Source organism: Buceros rhinoceros, unplaced genomic scaffold (assembly GCF_000710305.1).
Source record: "Buceros rhinoceros silvestris isolate BGI_N320 unplaced genomic scaffold, ASM71030v1 scaffold19276, whole genome shotgun sequence".
Taxonomy (NCBI): Eukaryota; Metazoa; Chordata; class Aves; order Bucerotiformes; family Bucerotidae; genus Buceros; species Buceros rhinoceros.
This window is the reverse complement of record NW_010419533.1, coordinates 963-21,282: the sequence shown is the minus strand read 5'-3', so window position 1 is coordinate 21,282 and position 20,320 is coordinate 963. Positions and strand designations below refer to the sequence as shown.

The window sequence follows — 20,320 nt, the reverse complement described above, 5'->3', positions numbered from 1 at the left end:
CTGCGTGTGCTAAGGAGCTGCTGGGGAAGAAGCAGATAAACTGACTGTTATATCTGGCAAGGGAGTGAGTACTTATCTTCCCTGAAGTGGATGCACTGGGGATGACAGGTAGCCTAGGAGTTGTCCTACCGCAGGTTTGGAAGGGTAGACTGCAGTCCCTTCTGATTACAGCCGGATTGGCTTGTACTTCAGGGCGAAGACCATTAAACTTCCCTAGGTGATGAGGAAGAAGCTTGTTCAGTGAGATAGCTTCCTTCATGGCCAGCTAGGATTTGGAACTGAGAATGAACGAGGAGTGATGCTCCCATGAACTCCTGCAGGTGAGAAGGTAGGAGGCCAATGTGTTTAGGCAGCTTGTTTGGGAGGTGCTATAGTAACCCAGTTGTATGACCACTGTAAGATAGATTAATCTGAGCAAAGAAGGTAGTTTGAAGTAAGGTGTGCTTGCATGTCCCTATCTTGGCAATGATCTTTAGGACAGTAATATTTCTATAAACTAGAGAATTGTCTTGGGTGACTTCTGGGCTTGTGCTCAGGCTGTCTGTAAGCAAGGGGAAAAGCAGAATTCAGCTTCTCGTATAGACACTCAGAATCGTAACTCAGCAGACCTTCCCTGTAAGCCCAAGATATGTTCCAGTGGTGGTTAATGTCCTGTTACTTGTCTCTCCAACTACACGTAAAGATGTGTTGGAGAGTTTGGCCCATAAACGCTTCTTTCTGTAGCACTGACAGGCCAGGACATCTGGCAATCCAGGTGTCTCTAGGGATGTGAAGACAATTTTTGCACAGTAAAGATGCGGGGAGAGTACCGGATTTTTGTGAATGGATGGTTTGGGGTAAAACCAAATGCAGGTGGTTTCCTGTAAATGACAAGAACTGAAGTGTTGACTGCAGTAACTGCCCTTGAATGCAGGAAGTGGTATTCCTGATTGTTAGCAGGGATGAGCAGATCTTTTAAGGGGTTCTTTTTCCTATAAGAACTATTTTCAGTTGTTGTAGCTTGCTAACATTGACTGGTGTTACATTGAATGGCTCTTTGGGGTTGGGAAAAAGTCCTACGGGTAGCCTCAACTCTCTTTTTCTGTGTTGGGAGAGCAGTGGTAGAAGGACCCGCTCTTCTAGTATACCACACCTGATAACTTGTCATGTTGCCTAGTACAGGTAGAACAACTACTGCCTGAGCCTTTTGTACCGAAGGCAGTCCCTGTTACACAAGGGAAGGCTGCACAGCAGAAATGGGCAGATATTCATATTAATGTGCTTGGTTAATAGAGAGTATGTTACTGCTGCAGTACTATGCAGAACTGTGTAACAGTTCTCTCCTGCCTCTGGATGTTTTAACTAGAACCTGTGAGCAAAGCTTTGAACTTTATCATGTGAACTTTGCAGTATTTCTGACAGATGCCACAGCCACGTGTCAGAAATGTAGAGGGGCATTACATTTTCTTCTTTTTTCCTTTGGGTTCAGAAAATAGCAGGGAACCCGTGTTTCAGGCTCCAACACTCATTGTTACCAGCCTGCAGGCGGTCTGCACCAGAAGCCAATGTAGGTCTGCAGCCTAAAGGAGCTGCTCTTTAATTAGCTGGAAGGTCTGTTCCTGCACCCACTGACTGCAGTGGAAATAGAAAGTTAAAACTTAAGAAGTGGTTTGCATTCTTCCTGTGTCTCCAGGGAATACATTGCCCAGGCTTGGCTTGGGAATGCGGCAAGGCTGCTTCACTTCCATGGTTTTGAGCAGACAGTGGCATAATGTCTCTGGCTGTCTTAAAACGTCACTCTTACGGTAGAGGAAAAGATTAACTTCCATTGGTTATGCTCCTCTGTGCAGGCTGCAGTGAAGAGCCCAGGTGCAGGTGCGGGATTGGGAGGAAATGGTTGCTCAGCTGTAAAGGTGATCTTCACTGCTGGTAAGCTTGACTTTTTCAGTCAAAGAAGCTGACCCTGGAAGAAAAAAACTGCAGTGAAGCACTGCAAAACTGTGCTGAGTGCCTGTTTTAGGTAAGCAGCGCTTCTGCTTCCAAGGGCTAAATCTCACACCCTCAGCATGTAATCAGATGGTTCACATAAGCTGATCTTTCTTTATGGTATACGTGTCAAAACATATATATGTCTCAGCGGGGCAGTGCATTCCAGTGTTACTGGTTCGTGGCATAACCATCTGCTCTCAATGACGCTGGCTGAAGCACCAGGGACATAGGGCAGTGCATGTCAATCATCTTTTCAGAAAAACAAAACTCCTCTAACCTGGGTATGTTTAACCTCATGGGCAAAAATCATAATGCATATTAGCATGTTCCTTAAGAAATCTGGTGTTTATAGCATAGCCTTCAGAGATGAGGGCTGCTCTCTCTCACACTGAGCTCACACCATAGTGCGGTACCTGGAGAGCAGAGAGGGGGTTCTGGCTTCTGGTTATTACACTGGTGGAAGCAGCTGGAGGAATAGTTATGCACACAGAATTTTCCATTAATCAGAGGAAAAAGTCCTACACAGATGGTGTATAGGACAGATTACGGCTAGTAATCCTTTTGTGTCCTAGAAGATTAAGGATATCCTGGTGTAGCTGTGGTCAGCTGACCTTTTTTTATTTAAATGATTGAAAATTCTTGATGCAATTCTGCAGAGGACCAAGGCTCTTTCAGAAGCCATGAATGAGGAGCTGTGAGTGTTTGTTTAAGGATTGGTCTGTTTAAGTCCAGCCCTGGTTATAAATTTACAGGAACTTAACTTTGTGCCATGTAAACAGCAGCAGCTACAAGATGGCCAAGGAATGACTTGCTAGACGGCTTTATCAGCAGAGGCACAAGACAGCTGAATTTTCTGAGGAGGTACAGTGACTGTCATGTGAAGAAACAGAGGGTTTCTGAATCCGGCTGTCCGGATCACCCCAGAAAGCAAAGATGAATGCTTCGGTGGAAGAAGGGGATGGCTGCACACTCTGAATTTTCTGGTATGGATCTGTATGAGGATTACAAATCGCCCTTCGATTTTAATGCTGGAGTGAACAGAAACTATCTTTACCTGTCACCTAGCATAAACCTTTCTCCACCCGGATCACCTACACTGGCAAAGTCTGGTAAATTCCTTCTCTTTCTATTCAAAACCTTATGTGGAAAGCTTAGAGATTAGTATCTGTAAAGGGGAACTTCTCAAATTAAGAATCTATAAAATTTGGCTGAAGTGCAGGTGTAAATGAAGTTAAAAGTTGACTTGCTGCTAACTCAGGTAGTTTATTAGCTTTGGTGTTTCATGAAGGTAATATCTCATGTGGTATGTATTTGTCAGCTTTACCTTATTTGTTATTTCTTAATTCAGTAGAAAGGTAGTTTGAGGGAAACTGAAGTGAGCGAAGAAATCAGGAACAAAAGGGTAACTTCTGCAAGATTGGAGTAATTGGCCCCGTTTTGACTATCAGTTGTTTGTGAGGAGGTAGGAATTGCATACTGAGTACGACTTCAGAGCTCTGGATAGGCTAACATCTGCTCTTGCCTTAGTACTGAAAATACCCGTTCCACCTAGCATTTAAAATGCTGTAAATCGTAATGCCTGTCTATACGAGCTGTTGCTGTGCTCCCCTGAGGAAGCAGCTCTTGCTGCGGCGTCCATCTAGCACTTAACCCTTTTAGTTTCTAGCTGGTAACCTGTGGTTACAGAACACCTACGGCAACACGTCCTAGGCTGCTTTTACCACCTTTCCATTCCATTTTGAGCTGTTGGACATGATCTTCCAGAGTAATTAAAAATGCAGAGACCTTAGCCCTACTTCAGGTGTGACAAAGCAGAGCAAAATTACAACAGTGTTGCCTTTTTTTTCCTTGCTGGGCTTGTTCTTTAAGATCTTAAAGAAATGTACATCCCTCGGGGAATGTCTGTGTGAACTAAAACAAGCCCCTCTGTGAACTCAGTGAGCTAGAGGCCTCCGGGGAACAGTGATCATCTTTCACTTCCACAATTACTGCATCTCCCACCTCTCCTACAGGGGGAGGAACAGTCCTTTGTATCTGGTGGTGAATCGCCGTAAGTGCCAACCTTTGCTGGGCTTTTATTTCTTTTTCACTCACTTTGAATGAATATATGATTAGTGTTTGGTAGAAGCCCAAGAACTTTCTCTCCCAAGCTGAAGAAATATGTCTCACTTTGGCTTTTTCACTGAGATAAACAGGAAGCACTTAAATTTGTTCTTTCTTACATATTGCAAAATAGATATCCTCTGTAGCACTGTACTGTCCTCAAATGTTGGAGTCATTTTATACTCTTGTAACAGCTTGTTCTTCCAAAGTCTAACAAGTGCCTTTTTTCTTCAGCATTGCCAGTGTATAGCGGTAGCCAAAATTATCATTCTGGGTGTCTGGCACAGAATATGTCTGTCTGAAGGTAAAGCTTGGTGAAGGCTAACTCTCCCCTGCCCCAAAGGCCGTTGATCTGAAGTGACCCGTACTTCCTTAAGCTGCTGGTGTTTACTGCTAATCTCTGAAGTCAGGCCAGAAAGAGGTAGGAACTTCTGGTCAGAATAGAGCACAAACTTGGGTTGAAACCAACCACAGCAAACCCCAAACCGGGAAACCCGAGTGTAAATTGGATGACTCTACTGCTTTGCCTACCGCAGCAGAATAACAGGGACTTAAGCACTGCTTCTCTGAACGTGATCTGTGGAGTCTGAATCAGCTAACTTGTTCATGTCTTCATTTGGTTCGTTTAAGATCCAATAAACTGCTGGGATAACGTGTTAGTCTTAGAAATACAGACACCTAAAGCCAGACCTTAAAACTAGGTAAGTTTTACCTATATTAGATAAGGTTCCCGAAGTGTTTTCCCAACAGAATTTTGACCCAGATTGCTATAACCAAGTTTAGCACGGAGTAGCAAACGACTGAATTTTAAGTCCTTTGCAATTCTAACGATGCAAGAAAACTAACATAACAAAAGGAACCAAGTTGGAAGCCAGTAACAACAGGTCTGCTGGTGAACAAGGACACGTGAGAAGTGCTCCGTTAATAACAGATTGAGCCAAAGTATTTCCATCTGTTGGCTGACTGCTATTCCCTGTTTCTTGCCCCACACTGCACAGAAATATCTAAGGTGGGCTGTGCACCTTTTCACGTGAAGCTTGCTCAATGCCAGGATCTTACTGTCTGTCAGCCCTAGTTTAAGGAGTGTATTTCAGTTATGGCCATGCCACTGTGGAGGTCTGTGGGTTGTTATCTGTGTAGACAACTGCTTCTTGGTCAGGCTGCCTAGCGCAGCCTTCCCACAGGATGGGTGAACCCTGTGTCCTGCAGCTATTGCAGGGAACTGAGGAACGGGAGTAAAGCAAGCAGAGAGGTGGCAAGTAACAGGATGAGAGGGGAGGTACCAGAATAAACACTGCTGGGAAGGTGTTTGCGTGCTTCAAGTGGACATAAAGAAAAACTAGTAAACGGGTGGGGGGCTGAAAGCAAGAAGAGGAAGGCGTGGCTAGATGTACAGGTTGAGGTACGGAGGACTGTGAGTAATAGTGATTTCCTGTCTTCCTGGAAGTGGGAAGAAGGGGAGAGATTATTCCTTTGCTTTCTAGCATTGTGTCTTAAGTTCAGCGCAGGCAACAAGCAGTACATCTCCCTTAAAACAGGAGTTTTCCAAAGAGAAGGTAAGTTCCCAAAACAGAAGCTATTGCTGAGGGAGACAATTCACCATGTTTTCCTCCTGCTGGGTTCACTTGATCTATTTTTGGTGCGATAATCCGGATGGCTCTTCATAACCAGATTGAACAGACTTTTAGCTGGATGTGCTAATGCTCTTGGAGTCAGTGTGGCCTTTGGCACTTGCAAACTTTCTGAAATGGCTTTTGCAGCGGCGAGCTCTGTAGTGCCGGAAGGGCCTGCAGGTAGAGAAACAAGGTCAGCAGTTGGAGGCAAATGTACTGGGGCTTGTAGAGAGTCAGGAAAATGCAGTTTAAATTGTTAGTTTTCCTTCGTTGTAGGCATTTGCAATTAATAGGACAAATAGCAATTTGACAGAAAGCTGTGGCATTCTTACCAGTTTGATGTTCAGAAAAGGAAATACAATCATGTATAAAAAATTATCTGATTGTAAGACGTGGACTGTAATCCCTTCTTGTGATGCTGTAGTGCTGTGCTTTGGATTGGGCATTACACTCAAACATTTTTTGCCCTAGATTTCTGCCAGAAAATAGTATGTTGGGCAACCTGTAGGAACTACATTATGTTTGTGTAGAAGACAGATGTAGATCTGTGGGAAAACATGGTATAAGGAGAAGGGGGTTTCAGTTGCTTTCTGTGTGCTTCCTTCTCGGTGTACTGGGTGGTGACTTACTATCGGCAAATGTTCCGCCCCTGTAGCGGTAGGCTTCGAGGGTGTTATGGGCACAGATACAGGCAGAAAAAATACTGGGGAATTGACCTTTACCTGAGTTCAGTAACTTGGCCAAGAACATGGCCTCTTCCTTTCTTAGGTTTGACAGCTGCTAGGAGCATTTTTCATAGAATACCTACAGCTAATCACAGACTCGCCAAATCTTTTTTTTCCCAGACCTTTCAGCTGGTTGTAGCTATTTGCTCTCTAGCCTCACAGTGAAATCATACTGGTGGTCTCATTGCACATTACTGAGTTTTTGGGTTTCCAGACCCAGTGGTAGAGTGCCATCAGGAGCTACTGAAATGAGGATGGCATTTTATCTGTATAAATTTAAAATTATTTATAATTACTACAGTGACTGGTGAGGGAGCATTACTTAGTATGGCCTGAACTTGTCTGAATTGTATATTTATATACATATATGTACACACACAGTTACCCTCTCTACTCATGAACAAACAGACCTCCTGTGTTGTTTTTTTTCTTCTATTTTAAGATCTTTATTTAATTTCTTTTTTACTGTCTGTCTACTATCTATATTTCACCTCTTGAAAAGAGAATTAGTTCTGGGAACCCATGACCGTTCCAGTCTGCAGTCTCTCTGCAAACTGGTCTCTTTGCAAATTAGCACATGATCCCTTAATTCTGGCAAACTGTATATTTAAGTGTCAGCTATGAAGATTCAAAATGGAAAACCTTTTGCTGGAAAATCTGTTTGTTGCATTAAAAGGTTTTCAAGGTTACCTTACTGCAGGCATTAAAGTCTAAGAATAAATGAATTTTTGAAGTGAGCGCATCATAGTAATACAAAATAGTACTGTTTTTCTTCCTTTACCTGAAGTTTTGAAGGCAAAAGTTGAGGAAGACCACAGGGATATCGAGGATTCATACAGAGGAGTTTGGCAGAGTTTTGTTTTCTGGATTTGGAAAGGGAGGAGGCAGCAGTATGAGTGGATGCACAATCCTTATCAGTCCCCTCTCAGCACTCCACTGCTTTGTCTGAAGTGATGCCCTTTTGTTCCCAAGTTTCTTTTCTGGGCTTCTCATCAGTTCTAACGTCCAGGCGCAAAGCAGCAGCTTACTTCTGGTTCCACAATAACTGCAACTTTCGAGCCCCAGTTGCTAGAGACAGTTGAGCAGGATGAGTTTGAACTTGCAGCAGAACCCTTTTCTCTGCTGTTATTGAGCTTGCTTGTCACCATGACCACTCCCAGTGTGCTGAGAGTGGGTGTTTTTTAATCTGATCCTAGAGAGCAGAGAGGGAGAGACCCTCTGCACTGGTCTTGAGCACCTCCAGTGCTTCCAGAGTCTGTGCCTCATGAGAGTGAGTGAGCAGGGAGTGCATGGACTCCTGGGCAGAGGTTGTGTAGGAACCACCAGCTGGGATGTAGCGTTCTGCACCCTGGTTTCTATCAGAGCAGTGGAATGTGTTCTCAACGTATTTCCAGTCTCCTATTATAGCAGCAGTTGCAATTATATTGCGCTTTAACACAGCTTGGTAGAACTAAACAGCCAGTAAAATGCCTCTGTTTTCCTGTATGCCGTAGTACTCGGGGACCGTGACTCTCATCAGTTTTCTTTGCGCACTGGCACAGAAGGGCTGTATATTGTTATATGCTCTCTGGAAGACACGTGATGATCTGACTTTTGATGGTTTATTCACCTCAAGGGCTACTGAGAAGTGACTCTATACCTGAGGTTGGAGAGGATGCTGCTGCTACAGTTGGTATGGCAGAAACACTCTCAGAAGAAGAACAGGATGAGCTAAGAAAAGAGCTTGCCAAGGTAAATCTCTTTAAAATAGCTCTTAAGCTGGTTTTGAGAATGAAAATCTGGTATAATGCTGTCTTTGAACATACAGTTAATGCTTTGCATGTTTATTCCATGAGTGTCTAAATCTGGGAATGGCACTTCTGTGTATCGTGGGAACAGAATCACAGAATGGTAGGGGTTGGAAGGGACCTCTGAGCATCATCTAGTCCAACCCCTCTGCTAACGCAGGTTCACCTCAGCAGGTTGGACAGGAACGTGTTCAGGCAGGTTTTGAATATCCCCAGAGAAAGAGGCTCCACAACCTCTCTGAGCAGCCTGTTCCAGTGCTCTGCCACCCTCAAAGCAAAGTTCCTCCTTGTGTTCAAATGGAACTTCCTGTGTTCTAGTTTGTGCCTGTTGCCCCTTGTTCTGTCATTGGGCTCCACTGAGAAGAGTCTGGCCCCATTCTTTTGGTATGGTGTCAAGGAGAAAAGAACAGCCAGTTCTAGCTATGGGGAATTAATCTAGAAGTTCTGAGCGTATGGATTGTAAACCAAGATGCATAAATCCCTAACCCTTTTTTTATTCAAGTGAGAAGGAGGTAAATAAGCTGTGAAGGAGACCAGGGAAGTCAAAACCAAGTGTTGCCTCAACTGTTGTGGAGTAGCTAAAGCTGCTGTTTTCACAAAGGATGCTTCGTATTAATATCCTGTAGACACCGTTTTGCTGATGACTAACCATGAAAACATTCTTCATATAGCATGTTCATATAGCAGAATTTTTTTTTAATAGTGAGTTAAAGTAGCACTCTTCAATGAACAGTCAAATATTCAAGCCTGATACACGCATTTCAAAAGTTGTCAGGGCCAAGCTTTACTGAGCCACCAGTCTTGTTTCTTTCGTAGCTCTATGTGACTTCAGGACCCTAATAAAAGACACTAACTTAAGCCCAAGGTTGGCAAACGAAGGTTAGCTGTGAAATAAGCGCATCTAATGCAGTCTGTATTTTGATAGTCCTGAGCATTATTTCATGCCAAACTACTCAGCTGAAGGTGGTGAGGGAAATCTGGTCCTGCTAGGGTATGTCATACTGGGCTTTGGACAGGTATCAGTGCATTGGAGATACTGGTATTTCCTCAAAGGAGCTTAAATGAGTGGGCAGCCTGATACTCTAGTTAGGGTGGTCTGGTCTGGACAAGGAAGCAGGGTTGGCTGTATGCCTTGCCTTTGTACAACAGTGCCTCCGTCACATCTGTATTGCCCACATCGTAAAGCTGCTTTGGTATCTCCGGTCATGCTTCTGTGAGAGGCTCCACTGACCACTTGTGTGAAGAAGGAAGTATGTAAGCAATACAGTCTCCTAGTTTCTAAAGAGGTGTGTGGTTTTGTCATTGTGCTTTTGTGTTTGGGGGTTTTTTTTTTTGAGTGTTTTTGGGTTTGTTTGGTTTTTTTAACTGCTCAGTCTGCCACCATTTCCACACAGCTCAGGGGAAGGCACTTCTGTGGCTGGATCCAGCCTGCAGTTATTGGTTTAAGCCACAAAAGAACCTTTCTGTTCAAGCAAGGAGATAAAACTTGAGTATGGATCAAACATGCTCTGAGCTTCCTGATACTGGTCATACATTGGTGTCTCTTCTGAGACGGCAGGAGAATACAGGCTTGGTAACTGCCCCAGGTTTGACTAATCTTCAAGCTACATAGGCTAGTGCTGTCTAAAGGTAATGATTTCTAACTATGCGGTCTTTTAGTTACCAACGTCCTTGCGCATATTCCAGTATCAGAGCTAGCTGCAGGTGGATTACTTTCTCACTAGCTGTTTTTGTAGACAATGTTGGAGTTCCCTTGTAGTATTTAGAAACAACTGCAAGGCAATGTTAAAAACATGCTACCCCTCCCATTACTGGTGCCTAGTAGATGTTTTAATATGGTTAAGTGGCTGGGTATATTCCCTGTTAACTTATCAACTCTGTTGCCACAGGTGGAAGAGGAAATCCAGACGCTCTCACAAGTGCTAGCTGCCAAAGAGAAGCATCTAGCAGAAATCAAGAGGAAGCTGGGAATTAACTCGCTACAGGAACTAAGGCAGAACATTACCAAAAGCTGGCAAGATGTTACATCAACCACAGCGTATGTACCGGTTCACTATCTCTGTCTCAGCTGTTGAGGTGAAAACCATGTAGTTCTTGTGTCATGTCTAAACGGATTCTTGAGAAATGAGATGAGTGTACATTACACAAAGTTAAGTTGCACTGAAACTTACCTGGATTAATCATCACAGATTTCTTTAAAGAAAGCCACTATTAGCCACTAAAGAAAGCCACTATTATTTCATGCAAAATAAGAATAATTGACCATAATATGGGCAATTCTGATACATTTCTTGTCTGACAGTTCTGATACACCAAGGTATCATAAATCCAACAGATTACCCTTCTTTTCCAGCCTGAATAAATGTTTTAAAATGAGTTCCTGCAAGAAGTGACAGTTAATGTTCTTTCCAAACACAACTGTTAGCTTAAGGTCTAGAGTGAACTGCCTTCTGCAGTTAATGACCACACAGAACGTCAGAGGATTTACCTCAGTCTTTGCAGAGTGACATTTATTAACAGAACCATTAGGTTCAAGATTTTAGATGCTTGGCACGACAGTTAGGCCTCTGGTTTTTTCAGTGTGTGTGCACTGTGGTGTTTTCTTGGGGTTTTTTGTGTGTATTTTTTTAAAAGTCCTACAGTAGCAGATAGCATCTGTTCTGTGGTTGGGGTAATAGCTGCATGGTGGTGAACCCGATCCGAGGTGGCAGAGATGCTGTAGCCAGCAGGGAGTGCAATGGCTCAAAATAATCTCTTGAGTAGCTTGAACATTTCACCCCAAAGTTGAAGTATGCCTCTGGGTTCGATACAAGTTTGCATACGGTAGAAGATTCTGTATGTGTTCTATTTAAAATAACTACAGACTTAATTTTGTTTGAACACAGATACAAGAAAACATCAGAAACCCTGTCTCAGGCTGGTCAGAAGGCTTCTGCTGCTTTTTCATCTGTTGGTTCAGTCATAACCAAGAAGTTTGAAGATGTCAGGTAGGTTTCTTAAGCTTTTCCCAAGTAGTTGCATTTTTAAGCAGGTGATCACTAAGTAAATTTATGCTGTTAACATACCTAGCACTTTGAAAAGTTAATCTATCAAGAACCCTCAGCATCTGTTTTAGGAGAGCTGAGGCACTTTCTGCAAAATCTGCTTGTATGACCTCGTGGATGCACAGGAGTTACACGGTGTGTATTTTATATATGCAAGAGAAGCAATGTATGCTGTTACCTCTGCTGCTACTCTTATTTTACTGGTAGGATGGCAGGTGACGGTGTCTCTTCCTGCCTCTGTGAGATGCATTGCCTCTTCTGTTCTCTACTTTCTCAGCTTGTGGAATACTACCTTTAAACATCTGAAGTCTTTAACTGTTTGTGGCTTGGTTTGGTTGTTGGTCTTTTTGTTTGTTTTTCTCTTGTATGTGGGTTCCTTTCAGGTGTGTTCTATGTCTTTGTAAGCTGTTCTACCTCATAGCAGTGGCTTGATTTTATTACCTTTTTAATAGACTATTGGCACTTCTTGATTCTTAAATATTGGCATACAACATATTTTGACTTTGTGTCAAATGACACAGGCCCTCATGCAAATTAGGTAAGTTTGGTGTCATTTTTAGCACTATTGTGAGCTGCATGCAAAACTCTTCCTGGATGCAATCCAATCATATGCTTAGCTTACAATTCTTTTATTATAAATTTTTTACTACTGGAACATATACAACTATTAATTGCTGCTTGTTACTTGTGAATAGTGAATCAAACTTATTTTTCAATTACTGGACAAATAAAAATTCACACGTTTTGATGGAATATTGTTGCACTGGAAAGCAGTGTAATAAAATCAGCCCTGTGTTTTAAAGTGCTGCCATTAACCTCTTTCTTGCTTTTTGAAGCCTAGTGAGAAAACACTTTGAGGTGCAGCTACACAGTTACATATTTTTCTTCAGATTTATCAGAACTTCCTTTCTCTTTTTACTGCTTACTCTGGCATTGCGCAGACTACAGGCATTTTCACATTCCTTTAGGTAAGGTGGGCGCAAGAACTGTTTCTGAAACTAAGCATGTAGTCAGACTGTGTCCATTAAAACCTTTAAATAACTTTTGTCTGTAAAAGGTAATCTCTATTTTCTCTAGTGTTAGCTAACGTACATGTCAGGGAAGATGTTTCTTCATGTTCACCTGGTATCTGTCCCAGAACATGAAATCCTGAGAATACGTAACAATCAGTTAGTCTCTCTTCCTTGTAAGAAAGGAATCTGTAGAAATGATTCTGCAAGTTTTTTTGTAAAGACACAGAGTATGGTTTTGAGGTCAATGGCATGCAGAATTCCTCCTTCTCTTTGTCTGTACGGTGTTTGTGCCTTGACAGAGTAGAAATTCTCCCTTTTTTGTGTGTTTTACAATGGCCATTTACCATTGTGTCCCCAATCAAATCACTAGAGTCTAAATGTAAAATAGTTTATGCATTCTCGGTTCATAGTTTGTCCAGTGAAACAGTCCTTATCTTTGAGTTGAATTCTTTAACAGCTCCAGATGCTGAGTATTTTAGTTACTTTGCCTTTTATCTGCCTAGTCTAAGCAAATATTCAGTGTTAAGTTTTCAGTAGTAAAAATTCCTGTGTAGCACTTCCTGTGCTTTGCCTCTCATCCCATCTGTAAACACTTCTGAGTCTGGCTTCATCTTTTCTATACTCTCCCACTAAGTGGCTAAAGACAGCAGTAGGATCTCTGTAAAGATGGAGGGATCTGGCCCCTAAAATACTAACTGCGAGCCACAGTACCAGGGGATGTGCCCGAGGCGGAGATGGGCAGCAGCACAGGATGCTGTCAGATACCAGACTCTGAAGTGAGCTCAGTTTGCTCAAGTGTAAGAATAGCAGCCTGTCCAAAATACCTCCACTTTAGCAGCAGTAAGGCAAAGGGAGCCTGGAAGATGTCTCTATCCCTTTTTGATGCGGAGCTCAGCTGCTCACTTAACAGGATTCACTTTTCTTCCTCACGGCAATGCTGTTCCCCACTAGTGTCAGACTATTGCATTTGACAGGGACAAGCATGGGCTCATAGCTCTTTCTGGCTTCAGGCATTTAATACCTCAGAAGAAGGGTGTCCTAATTACTCAAGTTAGTGGCTAGGAGGGTGTTGAGTACTCTAAATCAGAAACTGGGCCACTGGGAGGGAATGGAGGAGGGCCAGAGGAATCAGCACTGTTGGTGTGCTTCTTGGGGAGAATCGTGACAATGAAAATTCAAGGTATTGTTATAAGTTCAGGAGCAGCTGAATTTTAAAACAAAAGAAAAAATAGGAAGAATTAGTCCTGTTCAACATCTTAGTTGTACTTAAAAAGGAGAATAAAAACCTTTGAGGTTTTAGTTTTCATGAGGACCAAGTTCATCTGGGATTCAACCGGTGAATGCGGGTCCCAGGGTTATGCGAGTACTCAAGTGGTGTCTACTTTTAAGACTGAACAAGTCTGAATTTTAAAAAGTTTTAGGTGTCCAATTTCTTTCATGGAAAGGAGAATTGATGTGCCTGATAGTTAAATACTGAATATGCAGGTGCATTTTTATCCTTAAACTCTTGTGCGGCTGCTTCATCATGGCTTTGTTTTACTTGTACTGTTTTAGTTTAGAGACTTCTCAGCTGTAATGGCATGATTCCTTCGGTGTGGGACTATTCCCACATGGTCCATGCAGCAACCATCACATGCAAGTCTTCATTCTTGCACTGCAGAGTGATTTTTGCTGGAGCTGTGGACTTGGAAGGTACTGGAATAGAGAGAAATAGAGAGGACTGGTAGTGTGAAGTCAGTGCATTATTGCTTCCTTCTTGTGTTTGTTTCCTCTGCTTTTTGTTATGCTGAAAATGAACTCTGTTCTTTCCTAGGTCTCTCTTAATAGCTTTATTTTCCTTTATAAGAACGTCTTGACCTTTTGATGGGCTAGCCATCCTTGTGCAGGCAACATCACCGTTCTGTGCAAAACAGCAGTAGTACCAAGATGTGGCACTCTGCAAACTTCCTGAGCAATCATGACTTTGCACTTAGCTCCTCTTGCACCGCATCCACGTTATGGAGCAGAAGTCCTCATCTTGGCCCTGTTCTGAGATTGCAGAAAAACTTTCTTCGCTTGCTTTGGAAATCTGATAACCTAAATACCATCGTTTATCAGCATATCAGCTGGAAACCCAAAACAACTTGGTTAACAAGAGCGAAGAGCTAGTGCTTGTGCACTTTTAAGCCCGTGTTTTCCAGGCAGGGCTCTAGCATACTTCCTTGTGCATTTTCAGAATGTGAGGCAATGTAAAAGCTATAAAAAATAATCATGTAAATGACAAGAAAGCTTTTAATGCAATACAAAACACACGGAAGGCTGGAGAGAAACTTACTGTGCCTTTTTTGGGTTTGAATTTTTTTAAGTTAGGGCTTTACTTATGAGCACTGTAAAATTGCTTAAAAGTTGTGGCGTTCTGTCATTCATGAAAAGAAATGCAAGGTCTCTTCTTTGTAAAACTTTTCAAGGCTTAATCTTTGCACTACTTGAATAGGTGATTTATGTTAAAAGATCAACTGCAATTATCTAATCCGGTTCTCTTGCACACCTGATAATTTCTGTGATAAAACTATCACATGGCAGATCTGTTAACAGATCTGCAATGCACCAGAGGCTGTTGCTTTTCAGTGTGAGCAGGTCTACGCATTGCAAATATATGCGGGAGAAGGAAGGTAACTTTCAGCCTCTTCAGCCTTAAACTTCTTGCAGGGTTGGGGGGAGTGGCTGAGTGTGACTGGACAAAGAGAACTAGTTAGTATGGGCCTAGTTCTGCACTAAAACTTGGCACACAGCAGGCAAGACCAGAACCTGTAGTAATCCACATCACAGTGGGGAATATAAATTACACTCCAGAAGACGATCAGCTTCTACGTGCTCTGGAAAAGCCTGTGGAAGCCAGACCGTCTGAGAAGATGAAACACAGCAGAAATGGGGTTGGGGCAAGGGATGAAACATGGCCATGCATTGCTGACACGTGTCCAGACAGCACCTGGCCTTTGCATTGCTGATTCCCAGTACACTGCACCTGCAAACCAACCTGCAGCTGTGCATCTGTCTTAAGGGATCCCAGCCTTAAGGGAACTTTTTTATATGTGTAGGTTTTTTCCTATCACTGTATTTTACTGATGAGCCTCCTGAAAGAATCTCTTAAAACTCATTCAGCAGTGAACTCAGAATCTTTCTGCTTCTGTAAATGTTCTTCCATTGTGCTGAAGTACTAATTAGAATTTTGGAGGTGCATCAAATGTGAGAGACTTTTTTTTTTTTTTCCCTCCTTAGCAATCGCCTGGAAAGTATTCTCTTGAAAGACATCATAAAGCCCAGTCAAAATTTGACATTCCACATGTTATATAAAAAAACAGTGCTAATGAGTTTTTCTAACTTATATTGTGGTATTTGACGAGAAACATTTAACATATAGGACTACTTGTAGCAAGAGCAAACAGGGGTTTTCCAGAATGTGAAACTAAATTAGATTCCAGATAGTCTTAAAGTTATTTGGGAGCTCCTTAATGTATATCCAGTCAGCTTCCAAGCAGTAACTGTATAGCAACACTGCAAGTTACAGAAATCCTTCATGAATTTCAGAACAGGGTTGAGACTAGGACTTCTGCCCCCAGCATAAACCCAGCCTTGATGTGACTGCTCTTGCTAGATAACTCATATTGACAAGTAGGTAATTTGTATTGATGAGTATGGAAATCTACTGAACTGAAACGGAAGCCTTCCAGATGTAGGAATAATTCTTTCAGGAGGAAGATCAGTTGATCGATAAGGCTCTTTGAGTGTTCACTTTCTGCTTGTTATTGTAAAAACTGTCAATGCAGCATGATTGTCATTGCTTGAGTAACTTAACAAGCCAACAGACGGTTGCAGCTAAGCAGGACGTGTACTAACAAGCATGGCACTGGAACCTTTCTAAGAAGGAAAAAAGGCGTTGCAGCTTTTGCTCTGATGTACTTGTGTGTGTGCATGGCTAAGCAATTCAGAAAAGCAAAACTAAGAAGTTACTGTAAAAGACTGTCTAAGACTCTTTGGCTACTTACCAAAGGTAGTAGTATCTGGAAATCAGCTCTCTAAGCCAGTTTCTTCTCAATCTGTCACTTAAACTAACCTCTCGCTTTCTTTTTTCTTAATGCTGGCGTTTAGTATACGCTCCATACAACATTCAATTAGCATGCCTATTATGAGGTAATGTATGCATAATCCAGCTGTTGCATTTCTTTATTTTCATGCGTGGAATTAAGTCAAAATGAACTTAAATCAACTAACATAGGTTTAAAACAAAACCAAAAAACCCATCCAGCTTTGTAATGGATTTCCTGTACTAACATATAGGATAAGACTTGTTTTATTTCTGCTTAATGGTGGTGGTTATCACACATCTGGAATGTGACCAAGTGCACTTCCCTGTCGTTTGGAGAACTACAAGTTTTCCCTGCCAGTTAGAAATGTCGTACTACTAAAGGACTCCAAGTTTAAAAGACAATAGCTTCACATCTGTTTCAGAACAATGAAAGTGAGTAAAAAAAAAAAATGGTGGTTTCAAAAAAAACCTCTGCTGACTTGTTTTCCCTGCCAGTTAGAAATGTCGTACTACGAAAGGACTCCAAGTTTAAAAGACAATAGCTTCACATCTGTTTCAGAACAATGAAAGTGAGTAAAAAAAAAAAAATGTGGTTTCACAAAAAATCTCTTGCTGACTTAGAGTGCTTGCCTTTTTTCTCCCCTTCCTTGGCGCTGTGTCCCTCCATCTCCTGAGAGAGCCTAGTTTGATATATATATATATATGTCACTGTGTGCTTTCCCAAGGGAAGAGTGCTGCTAAGTGTGGGTGACGTGCACAAATACCAGCCAAAGGGAGGAGGGAAGCTTAAGCCCTCTTCTGAAAAAAAAAAAAAAACCCAAAACCAAAAAAAAAAAAAAACCCAAAACCAAAAAAAAAAAAAAACCCAAAACCAAAAAAAAAAAAAAACCCAAAACCAAAAAAAAAAAAAAACCCAAAACCAAAAAAAAAAACAAACTCCCCTGTCCTCATTTTTTTTTTTTTTTTGTTTGAGTCAGCTACAAATCCTTAATCTTGGTCCACTGAAGGCAAGCTTTTTCCATCCCGCATAAAGGCAGAAGAGGTACAAGCTATTCTGCAGATTTGCAGATGGCAGTGACAGCTAGTTGGAGCATTAAGCCTGACCCTAATGAATAATGCACTGGCCCTCAGCGCTGAAAATCCCAAGCAGTCCTGCTCTTTATATGCAAAACTTTCCACTTCCAATCACAGCTGTCTCTAGCACTTATAAGGCAAGGGGAGTCTCCCTGGAATTTAACATTTTAGCATAAAATGCCACCGCGAACCATGTTTTAATTGAACACATAGCCTATTAAATTAATGGAGTTTTCCTAGAACGAGTGAAAAACCTCTCAAGATAAGCTTTCTTCAGCAAAAATGTAGCAGGCTAACCAGAAGTGATGACAAAGCTTTTGTGAACAAATCCTTTTAAGCCAGAAACCTTTTTGAAATAACTGGGAAATAATAAGCTAAACCTAAAATACTCTCTAGTTCTCCCTTCCACGTTGTGATGAAAGAACCTGTTGCTGAGCCTGGCAATGCATAGTTGCCAAAAATACAGATGAGCTGCAACTTGGGTGTGTTTGGATTTTAGTTTTGTAGTACTGGGGGAGATACAGATGTAAACTACTTTTAGGCTACCCTTAAAACAAGGGAAGAGCCCCAAACAAACTTGTGTTGACACTGGAAAAAGCAACTGCTTGTTTTCTGATAATTATAGACTAACCAGATATGGTTTTAATTCTGTGGTTCCTTTTTTTATTTTTCTAGAAATTCTCCTACTTTCAAATCTTTTGAGGAGAAAGTTGAAAACTTGAAGGTAAGCTCTTCTAAAACACCTTGGTGACTGTGGAGTTGTGGATGAGGAGAACAGGCTGAAGGGGACTCCAGGTAGCCTGGTAAAGTGGTGAAGATGCTTAGGTGACACCTTTTAGCTACTGTGGAAATGGCTTCTCTGCCTTAATGATTTGAGAATAAATAAATAAAATAAACTTCCTGCACCTCTTAGGAAGGTGCCTTTAACTTGAAGGGCTGACTGCTAGCTTATGTGCACAAACAGCTCGTATAACACTCCTAGTATTATGTATGCAAAATGGTCCCGCCTTCTATTTCCACATCTTTCTAAGGACTAGTATCCTGCACAGGAGGATGTTTCTCTTATTTCTGGCATAAAATACATGAGGCCTTGTACCTTTGTAAAATTTACTCACAAAAGCCTCAAGTGTCAGAAACACCCATTAACAGCTTCTCCAGATAAAAAATAACATTAAACTTAAGTATCAAATGTAACTGAAACCAGATTTGACTGTCTGAGCACGCCGTCTTGGATGAGAAACATGCAAGTGACAGCACGGGGAACTAGGCTGTCCCTTGCAACCTAGTTAGCATCACAGTCCTGCTATCCCACAGGGTATATATGGTAGAGGGAGGTGAAAAGGCTCTGTGTGAAATGTCTTTACATTACCTGAAGAAAGTAAAATAGTTGCTGTGCTCCACTGAAGATCTCAGGAGTTGCTGTTGAGACTGAACACTGTGCAAGGCTCTTTCTTGAGCAAAACAGAAGCGGGTTTTAACTCTGAATCTTCCCAAGTCTAAATGGCTTGGGAGGCTGCACAGCTGTGTTCATTCTTAGCTGAGAGTGTGTCAACCTGCAGGCTCCCTGGAGTCAGGGCTGCTGCGTGCTCGTGTACCTTGAAGTCAAAGGGAGACCGCTAGGTTAATCTGCTGCTGGTGATTGTTTAATGTGTGATACTTCAAGACTTTTCTTCAGAGCATTGTGGAGGTAGCTCAGTCCTTGAAAAGCTGCTCTGCTGAAGAGGTACTAAACCTACTGATGCAGAGCTGCTGGTTTTGTACAGTTAGGTGTGTTTGACATGCCAACTAACTGCAGTTTTGTGTTGAGGCTCTCTCTGTGTTCTAGTCTAAAGTCGGAGGAAGCAAACCTGCTGGAGGAGACTTTGGAGAAGTTCTCAATTCTGCTGCCAATGCCAGTGCCACAGAAACTATTGCAGAACAGACACAGGAGGAGACCCACTGAGATTCCTGCCTCTGTCCTGCCACCCACTGCCAGATGCTGCAAGCAAAAACTAAGCACACTTGTAACGTTCTTTGCGCTCTTTCCACCAGATGTGCTTTTATTTAGCACGTAGCTGTTTTACTGGATTAACTGATACCAAGCTTGTTCGTGGGTTCAAAATATTTTTGAAACTGAAATACATTGTTTGGGGTTTTGTGTGGGGAAGGGAATTTTTATGCCTTTCCAGCATTTAAAGGACTTACCTGTAATTTGAAGGCAACCTTTAAAATATAGCAATTAAAAAAACCTCTTTTGAGGAGTTAATTATACTGTACATATAATGCGGATACATAATTTCTTCTGAATCTGTAACTAGTGTTCAACTTAATCATTACAAATCTACTGCTGCTGCCAAACTGAAGCTTGTTACTTTACTCCCTTGTGATTATTTCAGTTGAGTGTTGCCAGCACAGGGCACCGGAGGGGGAGGATCACTCCCAGCTGAAGAAAGGACTTCTGCTTCAGCAGGCTTTGAGCAGGTCATTCATAGCAGGATTACGCATGAGTAGGAATGTACCATCTTATGAGCGTGTTCCTCGTACAGCAGATGCAATAGGGCAATGCGTAACCTCTAAAATGTACCGATTTGTCTGTGGATTATCCACACAGGAAATTTCTGACCATCGCAGATGGAAGCAGGGTGCCTAGTAGTGCTGGTTTGGTTCAGTTAAAATAACATTTTCAATCTCGTTTTTTGTACATGATGTTAATGTGGTAAGATACACTTTTCTGAACTCTAAGTTGTGAATAGATTCATCTTAATTCACACGTGCTGGCGTCACATTTACACTGACAAAGTGTGGACGGTAAGAACAGGCCTGAGCACGGAAGTGGTTCTTCCTTAGGCATCAAGAGAATTGCTCTGGAATTGCTCTCGCCATCAAAAGCGGCTGCTACCCTGACTTACTCTTTTTACGTGTTAAAGGCCTGTTCCACGGGCACCCCT

The 20,320-nt window shown here is 42.1% G+C and overlaps 1 protein-coding gene across 3 annotated transcripts; it reads left to right on the top strand.

The window, feature by feature from the left end:
- The first annotated feature begins 2,616 nt into the window (after positions 1-2,616).
- On the top strand, positions 2,617-20,092 carry TPD52 (tumor protein D52). Of its 3 annotated transcripts, XM_010138983.1 has the most exons (8): positions 2,617-3,077; positions 8,025-8,140; positions 10,086-10,234; positions 11,082-11,183; positions 12,182-12,208; positions 16,382-16,423; positions 18,069-18,117; positions 19,219-19,373. In XM_010138983.1, the coding sequence occupies exons 1-8, from the start codon at positions 2,906-2,908 to the stop codon at positions 19,333-19,335; spliced, it is 774 nt and encodes a 257-aa protein (XP_010137285.1). In that variant the 5' UTR covers positions 2,617-2,905; the 3' UTR covers positions 19,336-19,373. The 3 variants fall into 3 exon arrangements, with proteins under 3 accessions (XP_010137285.1, XP_010137286.1, XP_010137287.1); XM_010138984.1 differs by lacking the exon at positions 12,182-12,208 and having other exon boundaries at positions 19,219-19,532; XM_010138985.1 differs by lacking the exons at positions 12,182-12,208; positions 16,382-16,423 and having other exon boundaries at positions 19,219-20,092.
- Positions 20,093-20,320: the final 228 nt, after the last annotated feature.

Coding starts and splice junctions, on each gene's coding strand:
- TPD52 (XM_010138983.1), top strand. CDS start 2,906: ATGCTTCGGTGGAAGAAGGGGATGGCTGCACACTCTGAATTTTCTGGT. Junction 10,235..11,081: donor GATGTTACATCAACCACAGC/GTATGTACCGGT, acceptor GTTTGAACACAG/ATACAAGAAAACATCAGAAA. Junction 11,184..12,181: donor AAGAAGTTTGAAGATGTCAG/GTAGGTTTCTTA, acceptor GGCATTGCGCAG/ACTACAGGCATTTTCACATT.